Source organism: Rhincodon typus, chromosome 3, assembly GCF_021869965.1.
Source record: "Rhincodon typus isolate 14 chromosome 3, sRhiTyp1.1, whole genome shotgun sequence".
Lineage (NCBI taxonomy): Eukaryota > Metazoa > Chordata > Chondrichthyes > Orectolobiformes > Rhincodontidae > Rhincodon > Rhincodon typus.
In genome coordinates this window covers 88,815,545-88,828,699 of record NC_063334.1, presented here as the reverse complement: position 1 = coordinate 88,828,699, position 13,155 = coordinate 88,815,545, and the positions used below count along the sequence as shown (strand labels likewise).

The 13,155-nt window shown below is 41.0% G+C and overlaps 1 protein-coding gene across 1 annotated transcript in view; it reads left to right on the top strand.

The window, feature by feature from the left end:
• LOC109916106 (ras GTPase-activating protein 1-like) overlaps positions 1–13,155 on the top strand; it is a 294,682-nt gene that overhangs the window by 33,813 nt on the left and 247,714 nt on the right. The window contains exons 4-5 of the mRNA XM_048619515.1: positions 2,865–2,935; positions 8,078–8,195. Coding sequence (XP_048475472.1) covers positions 2,865–2,935; positions 8,078–8,195 — 189 coding nt within the window. The remainder of the gene's footprint in view (positions 1–2,864; positions 2,936–8,077; positions 8,196–13,155) is intronic.

Here is a 13,155-nt window from a genome sequence, read left to right as displayed (position 1 = left end):
TATATCTGTATCTCTCTCTCTCTCTTTTATATCTGTATCTCTCTCTCGCGCTCTGTCTCGCTCTCGCGCTCTGTCTCGCGCTCGCTCGCGCTCTGTCTCGCTGGCGCTCTGTCTCGCTCTCGCTCTCGCTCTCCCACCTGGAAACTGATACCTATTTCAAGCCTACCGACTCCCACAGCTACCTAGAATACACCTCTCTCCCACCTTCCTGTAAGAATGCCATCCCCTATTCCCAATTCCTTTGCCTCCGCCACATCTGCCCACAAATTGAGGCATTCCACTCCCGGACATCCCTGATGTCCTTGTTTTTCAAGGACTGCAGTTTCCCCTCCACAGTGGTTGAAAATGCCCTCGACCGCATCTCTCGCGTTTCCCGCAACTCATCCCTCACACCCACTCCCCGCAATAACAACAAAGACAGAATTCCCCTCGTCCTCACGGATCAGCCCTCCAACCTCTGGATTCAACACAACATCCTCTGCCACTTCCACCACCTGCAATCTGACCCCACTACCAAGTACATTTTTCCCTCCCCACCCTTTTTATGCCTTCCGGAGAGACCACACAGTCCGTGACTCCCTCGTTCGCTCCACACTCCCCACTCCCCTCTAGCCCCACCACACCTGGCACTTTTCCCTGCAACCACAGGAAGTGCTACACCTCCCCCCTCACCCCCATCCCAGGCGCCAAGAAAACCTAACCCTGTCAAATACAACTCTGTTCTTGCATTGTGTGACTGCCAGAACTTTTAGTGAAGTATCAAAGGGCACTTTCAAAAGGTACAGCTAGCTCCCCTGGATTTGGAATTTGGAAAGAACATTGATGTATTGGGAGCATTACGGGGTCCCTTAAGGACTTGCATCTTATACCATAATGAAAGGCTGTACCAATATTTCTAACATTTTTCTGTGCTTTTTTTTAACGCTATGAAGTATGCATTGTATAAAATTCTTCGGGATCATGTAATCTTATTGATTGCCTTAAACAATTGGCTTCTTGGAAAATGAGATTATTTTAGGAAGAAAATAAGTATCATGTGAAATTTATTGGGATTAGAGTTGAATGTTAGAGAATTGGAAAATTTGCACCAAATAATGTTGGTGTAATTTAGAACATCAGGTATTGGTATGTCAAATATGATTACCTATTACTGCAAGACAGTTCTCACCTAATGTCACCAAGAGAGAGAAACATTCTGATGCACCTGCGAAGTTACAATGATTATTACACAAATGTTTGAGCAGAAAACTGGCTTCTAATTAGTTGAAACAAATGTCTTGATCAAAGTCTGCAATTTAGAAGTAAAATCAGACGTTGGTGAAACTTTTATTGGATAAAGTTAATGAGCTTTGGTGGGGAGAATAGATTTTTTTTTTTTAATTGCTGTAGGGAATTACCAATGAAAGAGAAAGAAGAACTTTCATTTATATAACTATTTTCATAGCCACTGGATGTCTACAAAGCACCTTACTACCAGTGCAGTTTTGTTTGAAGTGTAGTCACTTGTGATGTAGGAAAACTGATGGTCAGCATGTGCACAGCAAACTTCATAGAATCATAGAATCCCTACAGTGTGGAAACAGGCCCTTCAGTCCAACAAGTCCACACCGATGCTCAGCATCCCACCCAGACACATTCCCCTATAACCCACCTAATCTACTCATCCCTGAACACTATGGGCAGTTTATCATGGCCAATTCACCTAGCGTGCACAGCTTTGGACTGTGGGAGGAAACCAGAGCACCCGGAGGAAACCCATGCAGAAACAGAGAATGTGCAAACTCCACACAGACAGTCGCCCAAGGGTGGAATCGAACCCAGGCCCCTGGCGCTGTGAGGCAGCAGTGCTAGCCACTGTGCTGCCCTATTCTAAATACAAAAATGAAGTGATGACCAGATAATCAGTTTTGTTATGATAACATCTGTGATGGGAAATTGTTGGAGTCTATAATCAAGATAGTTAACTGAATGTCTCGACTATTTTCAGTTAATCAGGGAAAGTCAGCATGGATTCTTGACTGGTAGATCATGTCTGACAAACCTCATTGAATTTTTTGAAGAGGTGACTAATATAGTAGAGGGGAATGCCTATGGATGTTTATTTGGACTTCTAGAAGGCATTTGATAAAGGCCCATGTGACAGACTGTTAACTAAGATAGAAACTCATGGAATTAAGGTCAAATACTGATATAGCAGAGAAATTGGTTCAGTGGCAGATGACAAACAGTAAGGATAGTGGGTGTAGGTACATAATTTGGCAGAATGTCATTAGTGGTATCACACAAAGATCTGTGTTAGGGTCTCATTTGTTCACCCTGTTTATTAATGACATGGGTAATTGCATTGGAATTCATATCCAAGTTTGCTAATGGCAAATTAGACGGCATTGTAGACAGTGTAGATGATAGCATAAAATTGCAAAGGGATATTGATAGATGAGGTGAATGGGCAAAACCGCGGTCGATGGAGTTCAATGTAATTCTCGCTTTTTGTTTTGTCGGCTTGCTTGTTTCTCAAGGAATGGGATCAGTTTCTCAGAGGGAGAGAGTTGGAGTTCCAGTAATCTGCTTAAAACAACATCTCTTAGAAATATTGGTTCCAACATTTCATCCCTCTTGTCTCCAACTTGGTGGTTTTGTACTTGTACAACTTTGTACCTTGACTCAATTGACTGAGTCAAATTTTCAACAATTCCATCTGGTTGAAAGTTTTTAAAAGACCAGTTCTTCACAAATAAAGGTATATTTCGTTGTGATTAGTCATAAAATGCTTCATTTAGAACCTACATTTTTAAGCAAAATTTTTAGCTTCTATTTTGATATATTCGTATGATAAAAATTGTTTCTCCTATCCAAAACTATAGCCTGTTGAGGATAGAAGGAGAGTTCGAGCCATCTTGCCATACACCAAAGTTCCAGACACAGATGAAATTAGGTAAGTTACTGATTTTTTTTTACTTAGTGATAAATAAAGAGTTTCACTTGGAATATCTTGGTGAATTCTTGGATTTGGTAAAAAGGAGAATTTATCTTGAGTAAAAACCAAAAGAACTGCAGATGCTGTAAATCAAGAACAAAAACAAAGTTGCTGGAAAAGCTCGGCAGGTCTGGCAGCATCTATGAAAGAGAAAACAAAGTTAACGTTTCGGATCCGGTGACCCTTCCTCAGAACTGGTTCCTCACTTCTGAGGAAGGGTCACCGGACCCGAAACGTTAACTCTGTTTTCTCCTTCACAGATGCTGCCAGACCTGCTGAATTTATCTTGAGTATTCAAGTTCAGTAATCATTGCTGCTAGACCAGGTGGAATATACCTTTATCTTCTGCATGTTGGAGAAAATTCAAGTTTATAGTTGCTTCACATTAGATATTGGAAGAAACTCTTTGGCTGTGTTTCTCCCAATTGCCTGGCCTTGTTGGTCCATTTGCTGTAACATGTCTTGAAAGTGTTGATGCTGAACCTTCTATTTTCAATACCTTTGACCTTAGAAAAACGTTCACTACAACCAAACCTGTAATTCTGTGCACTGTCTCTTTCATTTTTGTTGTGCAAAGCTCAAAGTGTGCACCTGTTCCCCCAGTGACCTAAACTCAAAATTGTCTTCCTTTGGTTTAAATCTGTACATTACCTTGCCCTTTTATTTTTGTAACTTAATTCAATATTGTAATCTCTGCTTCCCCATCCCTAAAATCTCCATTCCTCTGATTGAGGAGTCTTAAAAAAAATTGCTGTCCCTTCCTTTTACCTAATGCTTAGTTTGATTTGCTTCCTGGAAGAAAAATGCCCCTGAACATCCCAAAGTTTTCCATTGTCAGAGTTATTTTTTCAAGTATAATCATTATTCAGGCCTTTGTATGAGCAGGTTTTCTCAAACGGCATGAGGAACAAATTGCGTTTTGCTTCGTAGAACTGTTTGAAGGAATAATCTTAGCCATGACACCTGAGGAGGTCTTGTGTCATTTTTCAGATCCTTGCTCAAGGAAATAGTGAAGAGGCACCAAGGTTAATGTCTCATTCCAAAGACTTCACCTCTGCACATTCTTAACTTACATTTATATGCAGCCCTAAATGCTTAACACCTTTAGTGGGACTTGATCCCTTATTCTTCCCACATGTACCATCACTAAATTTAGCTAACAGGTCTCTCTCATTTTCCGTTACCACCTTATTTTAACACTTAAAATTCACTGTAACGTCTCAATGGTTTTTCAAAACCAAGTTGGGTGCAAGGAGGCCTAAGCATCTGAATCAATAGTAGGCTCTTTGCCTCACTGATCTCCACCATTATCAGCATTACTACTGCAATCTTGTTGATGCTATTTTCTTCTCCTTTTATTAAATATCGTTCCTTCTCAAATAATTAACTTTATAAATGTCTCAATTTATTTTGCCTCCTGACATTCTAGATCAGTTTGTTTTAAAGTTGCATAATCTGTGACAGCATTTATTTAAAACCGATGTTACAAATTCACATTTGGTATAGATTCTTCTTGGATTCAATCGCATCAGTTAATTGTATTATTTGCATGTCTTTGATTTGTTATTGTGTTATTTGCATGCCTTTCATTTGTGGATATGGATTCGTCCTTCTTTTTATCTACTTGTATGAAAGTATAACCTATGAATGTAACAATAGCACCCTCTTGAGTTCTGCACTGGATATTCACATCTCTTCCATGTGGGTTTTCACTGATTCCAATGGTGGACCAAGCAGCACTGCCTGAAACAAGACTGATATGGGTTGTTAAAATAATGAGCATTCTGCACTTCTCCATGAATCTTTGAAGATGTTAGACAAAGACCTCCTATAGGAGTGCAGTCAGAAATCCTGGTATGTGAGCACTGACTTGATTTGAATTCTGAAGTTATTCGCTCTTTATCTAAATGCCTCTACTGGAGGGAAGAATAGTTATTCCCTGGATGAGCAGGCTATCCTTAACCTCCTAATCTTAGGAATTAACAGTACAGTTTTGGGCAATCCGGACTCAATCTGAAACATTGGGCTTTTGTTAAGGCCAATGCCTCCTTTCAATAATGGAACTTTCTCAAAATGGCTCCTTTTAATCCCTTTGAGGACTAACCAGCCCATTATATAATGATATAATAAAATCCCTGGCTTTTATAAAGTATGCCTTTTGTGCTGTACAGGTGGTCCTTGATTTGTAAACGTGTGACTTGTAAACATGATCTTGTATAGGAGTGTAATTTTAAATATCTGACATGTACATCTGCTGTACTTAGGAATGACTCCTTTTATAATGTCTTGATCGACTTGTGAATAGACCCGGAATAGAACCTGTTTACAACCCAGAGACTGCCTATATCTGTTTCTTTTGGCTTTGTCATTTTTTTACACGTGTAGGCTAGTTTTTAATGCTTTTTTAAAAACTAAGTAATTGAGGAATGTCAGAACTTTAAATGCAGAAGGCTGAACAGACAATTGACAATGATGAGATGGGTCTGGTGAATGTTTAAGAGACCAGATTGCGATGAGTGCACTGTTGTTGGAGAATCGTGTGCCTTGAGGAAGTTGCAAAGATGAGGCATGATTGTATGAAGTGTGAAGGAGTGAACTTTAAAGCGCTGGGGAAGGAGGAGTTACTTTAAGTTAATGAGCACAGAGGTTTGGGTAAGTATGACTTGGTTTTGTTTACGATCCCATCAATTTAGTGAGGTTGAGAATTAGAAGTCCATTAATGCAACATCTATATTGAACCAACAAAGACAGGGTGTGGTTTTGGCTACAGAGCAATGGCATGAAAGTTAGGTGTTTTATGATATAGAGGAGGAGGAGGAGGCAGCGGTGGTGGTAGCAGTGGGTGGAGGTGGTGGCAGGGGAAGGAGGTGGTGGCACGGTGGGAGGTGGTGGCACATACGGAGGATTGAGGGACGGGATGTGGTAGTGTTCCTAGTGCAGGTGGAGGGCTGGGCGACTGGGTTCAGCACCGGGTTGAAATGGTTAAAGGCAAACCTCTTGCCACCTGCCAGTTATTTGTTAAGAAAGGACAAGGGATGGACACTTCTAACGAAGACCTGCTACAAGGTGATCCAGCACTCAAAGTCGGAGAAGATGCAGTTGCAACTTCTGACCTTTGAGGTGGAATGACAGATGATGAGTCAGAAGAGCTGACAAATGAACTTGCTAAAGTAGAAGAAGAATTCAAACACTTTCTCAAGTACTTGCAGCTAAAGAAAGACATATTGCTGAATAAAGAAAGCTAGAATTGATTCCACTACATTAACTTAAAACTATTTTTGACAAATTCTGTTTAGATGCTTAGCTTAGGATCCCATAGAATACTGAAGTTGCAGACAACCTGGTTCACTTTGACACGGGGCTGGCAAGGGGGATCAGCTTGGTGAGTGAAGTTGAAGGTACTAACTTTGTTACCTCCCATGTTTAAATTTTGAGGACTTATTCCATACCTGATTAAAAATTCTTTGTTTCCTTGCTTATCACAATGAGAAAGGTCTCACAATGGAAGGATGGAATATACTTGCTATCAGTCTCCTGACATCATGAAACACTCCTAGGTTATTCTAGTATGAACAAATGCAAAACATACATCCTTTTCCTCCTGTGCAGCAGTGTGTCTCATTTGGTCAGCCAGACTTTCAAGGTTTGAACTTCCTTTTAAGACTGGTTATCATGACATCATTCCTGTAGCATTGATTATACTTGGACTAGTTTTGTCAGTTCCAAAACATTATAATGTGCACAGAACCAACTTGAGGCGCAAATGTGTGATATCTGCTCGTCAGCAATATTGAAACTTCCGTTAAGGTTTTTTTTAAAACGGAGGGTGGGTGGAAATGTGCTTCAGTGTTACCAAATTTTTTAAAAAAAACTTTAGAGTTTGGCTCTTTTAGTCCTTTACTCTAATCCTTGGACTAGAACTGAAGGAAGTATGTAAATGTTGCTGCTAACACTTAATGGAAATGATGCATTATCCACTGTGAAACTGATAAACTAATACATTTCTGTTTGATGGTATATTCTGCTTCAGTTTATTATCCGTAAGCACAATGCGGTAAGACAGAAATTTGGAAATCTGACGAGGTTCATTTGACAGAATAGTTCTTAGAAGTTCATAGAATCCCTACAGTGTGGAAACAGGCCCTTTGGCCCAACAAGTCCACGCCGACTCTCGGAGCATCCCACCCAGACCCATCCCCCTAATCTACACATCCCTGAACACTACAATCCACCTAGCCTGCACATCTTTGGACTGTGGGAGGAAATCGGAGCACCCGGAGGAAACCCACGCAGACACTGGGAGAATGTGCAAACTCCACACAGACAGTCGCCCGAGGGTTGGAATCGAACCCAGGTCCCTGGTGGTGTGAGGCAGCAGTGCTAACCACTGAGCCACCGTACTGCCCCATAGGTTTACTCATTCAGTGGTGTTGTATGCTCTTCGTGTGATTTCCTTTAAACCATGATTTTTTTTTTTCCCCACTTCCTTTACTTTTTGAATCAATTTAGATAATCTCTCCTGCTGGTAGAGAAAGGACAGCCAACTAACTCCTGAAGCTGTTCTGGAAGTCTTTTGTACAGTTGAGTGATCTGAAACTGAATTCATGATTTATGTTTAGATTCCCATCTAAGCTTTCATAATTCCATCAATCTTTGGCGGTATGTTTATGAAGAGGTTGAGGAGTTACTTGAGGATTCATCCATGTGCAAATAGGCAAAATTGTAACAGTGAAAAAGAACAAGAATTCTTGTTTCTGGTAGATCATAAAGGAACCTGTTCTGGTAATTCAGGAAAGAAGCAATTTTTCCTTAATTCATGGACATAACAAACCCTGCATTTCATAATCTAAATCTTTTACCTTCTGAACAAAAAGGTTAGGTAAAGTCTCAAACCTGTGCTGCCTGAGCTTGCGTATGAAGGTTGCTCAGGAAACTTAACTCCCATACTACTGGCCTTTTCCCTGTCAATAAATTGATTTGGCTGTTTTGTAAGAGGTTTCATTTTGATGAGGCTTTTGGGATATATGCATTATTTTAATCTCAATCAGGAAATGGTTTTGATGTTGCTGCAGTTTCAACATGGGTATTATCTTTATGCAGTTTTCTGAAGGGGGATATGTTTATTGTTCATAATGAACTGGAGGATGGATGGATGTGGGTGACCAACTTACGAACAGATGAGCAAGGCCTCATTGTTGAGGATCTAGTCGGAGAAGTGGTGAGTATCTGAAACTAAATCTTTTTAAAAAGATTTCAATGTCTTATTTATTTACACAAGCTGCATGCTAAGAATGCTCACCTAACCAAAAAAATATTATTGGACATTTTCTTTATCAAATTTAAATTTGTGAATCTTGTAAAGCTGTTAGAACAATGTTCCATAGTCGTGTGACTTTTTCTTAACTGTTCTGCATTGTTCAGAAGTATTTAATTGCAGAGTTTCTAGGCATTTCAGAAATGTTAGTAAAAGTTGCTAGAAATTGGATGACAGTTTTCCTTTAAGGGCTTCAACTGATTGTGTTCACAAATAAAATATGTAGAGAATTATTTTAACAAGAACACTTTGGGGTACGATGTTCAATGAGCTAACTTACTGATTATGTTTACTTATTTTCTGGCATTTTCTTTATATTTTAGTATTTAGGAAACCTTGTCCCTTGTTTGTGTATTGCTATCATTCAAATTCTTTCCAGTTGTCCTCCTTGTATTTTTAGGTAAGCAGCCAAGGTTACTCCATATAGGTTGAAATATGATCACTCTCCGCTTTTGGGATAGATTTCTCGGGTGAGCAGGTCTCTATTTTTAATATACAAAACTGCAGCAAATCTAAAGTGATTGATGCAGTTCCAGCTTTTGTATCTGAAATAAAACAAAGAACTGCAGATGCTGGAGATCTGAAACAAAAACAGAAATTGCTGATGAAACTCAGCGGACCTGGCAGCATCTATAGGACAAATGTAGAGTTAACGTTTCGAGTCTGGTGACTCTTCATCAGAACTGACCGTGTCGCTGTCTTGGATTTTACATTCTTTCACCGTGTCCATTGCAGGTCAGTTAGATTTTGGATAACAGTGTCACTGGCAAGACCAGTTTTTGTTGCCGAGCTGATTATCGCCCGAGTAGGTGGTATGTGTCATGTTCATCTGCAGTCCATTGTGTTGTTTGAAGGGAAGTTCCATTTTGTTGCCTCACTGACAATGGAGGAATGCAGATATAGTTCCAAGTTAGGATGTTGTGTGGCTTGGTTAGAAATTTGCAGATGGTGTTCTTGTGCATCTGCTGTGCTTGTCCTTCTAAGTGGTAGAGTTCATATATTCAGAAGGCGCTGTTAAAGATGCCTGGATGAATTGCTGTTTGTAAGTGGTGCACTGTGGTGGAGAGAGTGCATCTTTAATGTGAAGTTTGGAATGCTGGTCAAGTGGCTGACAGCTTGCCTCCCAAATCTCCAAACCATATCTACTGCCTACAAGGTATAAGTCATGAGTGTGATGGAATACTCCCCACACATCTGGATGTGTACAGTTTCAATAGAGATCAAGAAGCCAGACACCATCCCAGGACAGAGGAGTCCACTTGGTTGCAACAGCCTTTGACTTGCTTTTGTAATCCTAATATTTATTTGGCTGGTCCAGTTAAGTTGTTGTTCAATAGAACCTGCTGAATGTTGATGGCGGTGAATTCAGCAACAGGAATGCCATTTGATGACAAAAGAAATCGGTTAAATTCTGTCCTGTTGGAGTTGGTCACAGCCTGGCACTTTTGGTCCAGCGCAGGATATTGTGTAGTTCTTACTGCATGCAGACATAGTGAACTAGATTCATTGGAGCTGATAGAGATTTTGATATTGCTATACTGCAGAGAAGGGATTTAGCTGTTTGATGAGTTTCTAGTAGGTGGTGAAGGTCGTTTCTATTCTTAAATTTTGACATAGTTTTAAAAAAAAGTGGTAAAGTTAATCAAATACATAAAAAAGCATCATGAGTGAATAATATAGTTATTTAAAACTATTTTTAATGACAGCTGTTCAAGTGATGTGTCAAGGTTGCAGCATCTGAGAGCTCCTGGATACCATTGTGATCCAGGGCAATCACAGCTATAGTAAATGTTTTGGCTCCGTTTGAGCTAAATGCTGAATTACAGTAATATGACATTTGAGGGAAGGAGAAAGCTTTGGAATATTTGTGCCTCAAGACTGTTGTCTTAGCGCTGACATAGATCGAGCCTACCTGGTTGCCTTCTGTATGTCTGTACTGCCTTGTCGTGCCTTTATTTGCATTTTACCCTCACCAGGCTCAAAGTACTTCTGAGGTAGTAGGAACTGCAGATGCTGGACCCCATTTCTGATGAAGGGTCTAGGCCCGAAACGTCAACCTTCCTGCTCCTATGATGCTGCTTGGCCTGCTGTGTTCATCCAGCTCTGCACCTTGTTGTCTCAAAGTACTTCTGTCCTGTTTTGCTGTTTAATGCAGACACAAAGTCAGAAAGCTTGTCATGATTGTCAGCAGTCTTAAGTCAAGACAAGCGAGACAGCCTTCTCAGGGGGTCCGGGTATATTGAGTTAAGGACGCCTCTGATACTGTTCCAAGTGCTTGGATGTGCTCAGGTAATCAGGGCCAAGCCTCTGTTCTTGTAAGGAGTGAAGAACCAGATGTCGGGGAATGCACCATGCGTCTTGATGCTTTCTGTCCTATTGTGAATGGTGTTCTCCTGTGATGAGAGAGAGGGAGGTAATCAAAGAAGATGAAAGTGACAGCTTGGCAGTTCGTGCAGGTGTAGATGGGGAAGAAGTGATGACTTGTCCCAAGCGAATGAGTAGACAGCACAGGTTACTGGTGTGGGGACTTGGGGTAGTTGACATTGAGTGAGGGAAGATGTTGCATGTAATACTGAGAGTGGTAGAGTATGAACCTTGCAGTAGCAAGGGTGTAGTAGCAGAGAGAAGATGGTGGCACTTCACTGAAAGAGCAGGAAAAGTCATTGATCTTTATCCTGCGCTGTTGGACGTTTCTCCAGTAGCTGAGATCACACTGACCTGTTAGCAACCTTAGACCAGGCTGGTAGAAGGCTGTGAAATCAGATCCTTTGTCTTGGAGGATAAGGATGCCCTTCCTCTGCACCATTCTGTCTACCAGGACCCCCATGTTGCTGTCCACAAAGTGAGGTATTAATTTTTTTTATCTACCATGTTTAGGGCAAATACCGTGCATTGTGCAGGGCAACTCTGGACTGAATGTGCTTTTCTGGATCAGTGGTTTTTTAAAGATGGTGGTGTCAGGGATGCCAGTCCATTCTGTAGTACCCCGGCTATGACGGGTCCTTCCAGATTTTGCCTGGAATTGGGCTAGCATTGGATGAGAGGGGCAACGTAGGGACGAAGTAGATAGTTAACGAGATGAGTTCACTTCAACACGTGGAAAGAAACTCTCCAACAAAAGAGATGAAAGTGACACTTAACCATAAATATAAGATTCAACCTGTAGAATCAGTTTGGGTGGAAATGAGGAACAGTAGGGGAAAGAAGTGAATAGTGGGAGTGGTCTACAGGCCTCTTTAACGCTAACGGCAATGTGGCACAAAATATGCTTGTGATAAAGGGTAGCAATAATTCTGGGAGACTTTACAAATAAACATTATCCAAGCTACTGCTTTTTCCTGAGTTCGGAGAATGCTTTTGAAAATGCATCTCAGAATGCACAATTTGTAACCAACTAGAAAGCAAGTAGCAAGTCTAATCAGGAAGGGAGGCAGGCAAGAAATAAGAACCTGTAGGCCAGTTAGTTAGGTATCTCTCGTTGGGTGATGTTATCTTTGATCAGTAAAGAGTTTATAGTTGTGCGGTGGGAAAACCTGAAAGTAATTGGGAAGAGTCAGCATGGCTTTGTCAAAGGGAAGTCATGTTTTAACCAATTTATTTGATTTCTTTGAAGGAGTACCATGCTCTGTGGATAAAGGGGAACCTATTAGACATGCTGTACTTTGATAAGATGCCGCATCAAAGGTTATTGCAGAAAATAAACCTCATGGTATAGGGGAATAACACATTAGAATTGATAGAAGATTGTCTGGCTGCCTGACAGAAAGCAGAATATGCATAAATTGGTATCTGATTGGTAGGATGTGAGAAATAGATTTTTGCAGGGGTGTGTTTAGATGATTTACCATTCTTTGACTGCAGTAGTCATTTCGTATGCCTGGATTGTTTGCTGGGCTATTTCCGAGGGCTCTGACTCTGATATGTAATCTTAGTTATTGTTAATCCATTATGCAAGATAAAAATCAATTACCAATGCAATGAACAATGGCAACATTGAAGCATCTACAAAGGCTTTTCAATAATTACTTGCTTGGGATGTTGATTGTGGCATCTAAAGGCTATAGAGTTAGAGATTTACAGATGGAAACAAGCACGTCAGCCCAACTTATCCCACCCGGTTTTCACAATTGATCTCATCCCATTTGCCTGTGATTCGCCCAAACCCCTCCATACCTATCCCATCCATGTACGTATCGAAATGTTTCTTAAATGTCAAAATTGTACTTGCCTCCACCACCACCTCTGGCAGCCCATTCCAGACACTGACCACACTTTGTGGAAAAAGTTGTCCCTGTAGATCCCTTTTGTATCTCTCCCCTCTCCCCTCTCTGAGATCACCCCTCAGTCCCCTACGCCCCAGGGAAACAAGTCCCAGCCTATCCAATCTCTCCTTTATAACTAAAACCTTCTAGTCCAGGTAGCATCCTAGTAAATCTTTTCCGCACTCTTTCTGGGTTAATAATATCCTTTCTAAGGTGGGGTGACCAGAACTGCACGCAGTACTCCAAATGGGGCCTTACCGACACCTTGTACAGCTGCACTGAAATGTCTCAACTTCTATACTCAGTGCTCTGCCTGATGAAAGCAAGCATGCCGAAAGCTGCCATCACCACCCTGTCTACCTGTGACTGTACTATCGAGGAGCTGTAAATCTGTACCCCTAGATCTTTGTTCTATAATACTTCCCAGGGCCCTACCATTGACTGTATTTTGAATGCTGTATCTTTTCTGCTGTGGTTTCAATAATATCATGAAAGCAAAGTCAGTTTTCAGGTTTATATAAAAACACAACAAATAGAAACAAGAGTAGGCCAAATGGCTCCACAAGTCGGCTCCACAAGTCGGCTCCACAAGTCGGCTCCAC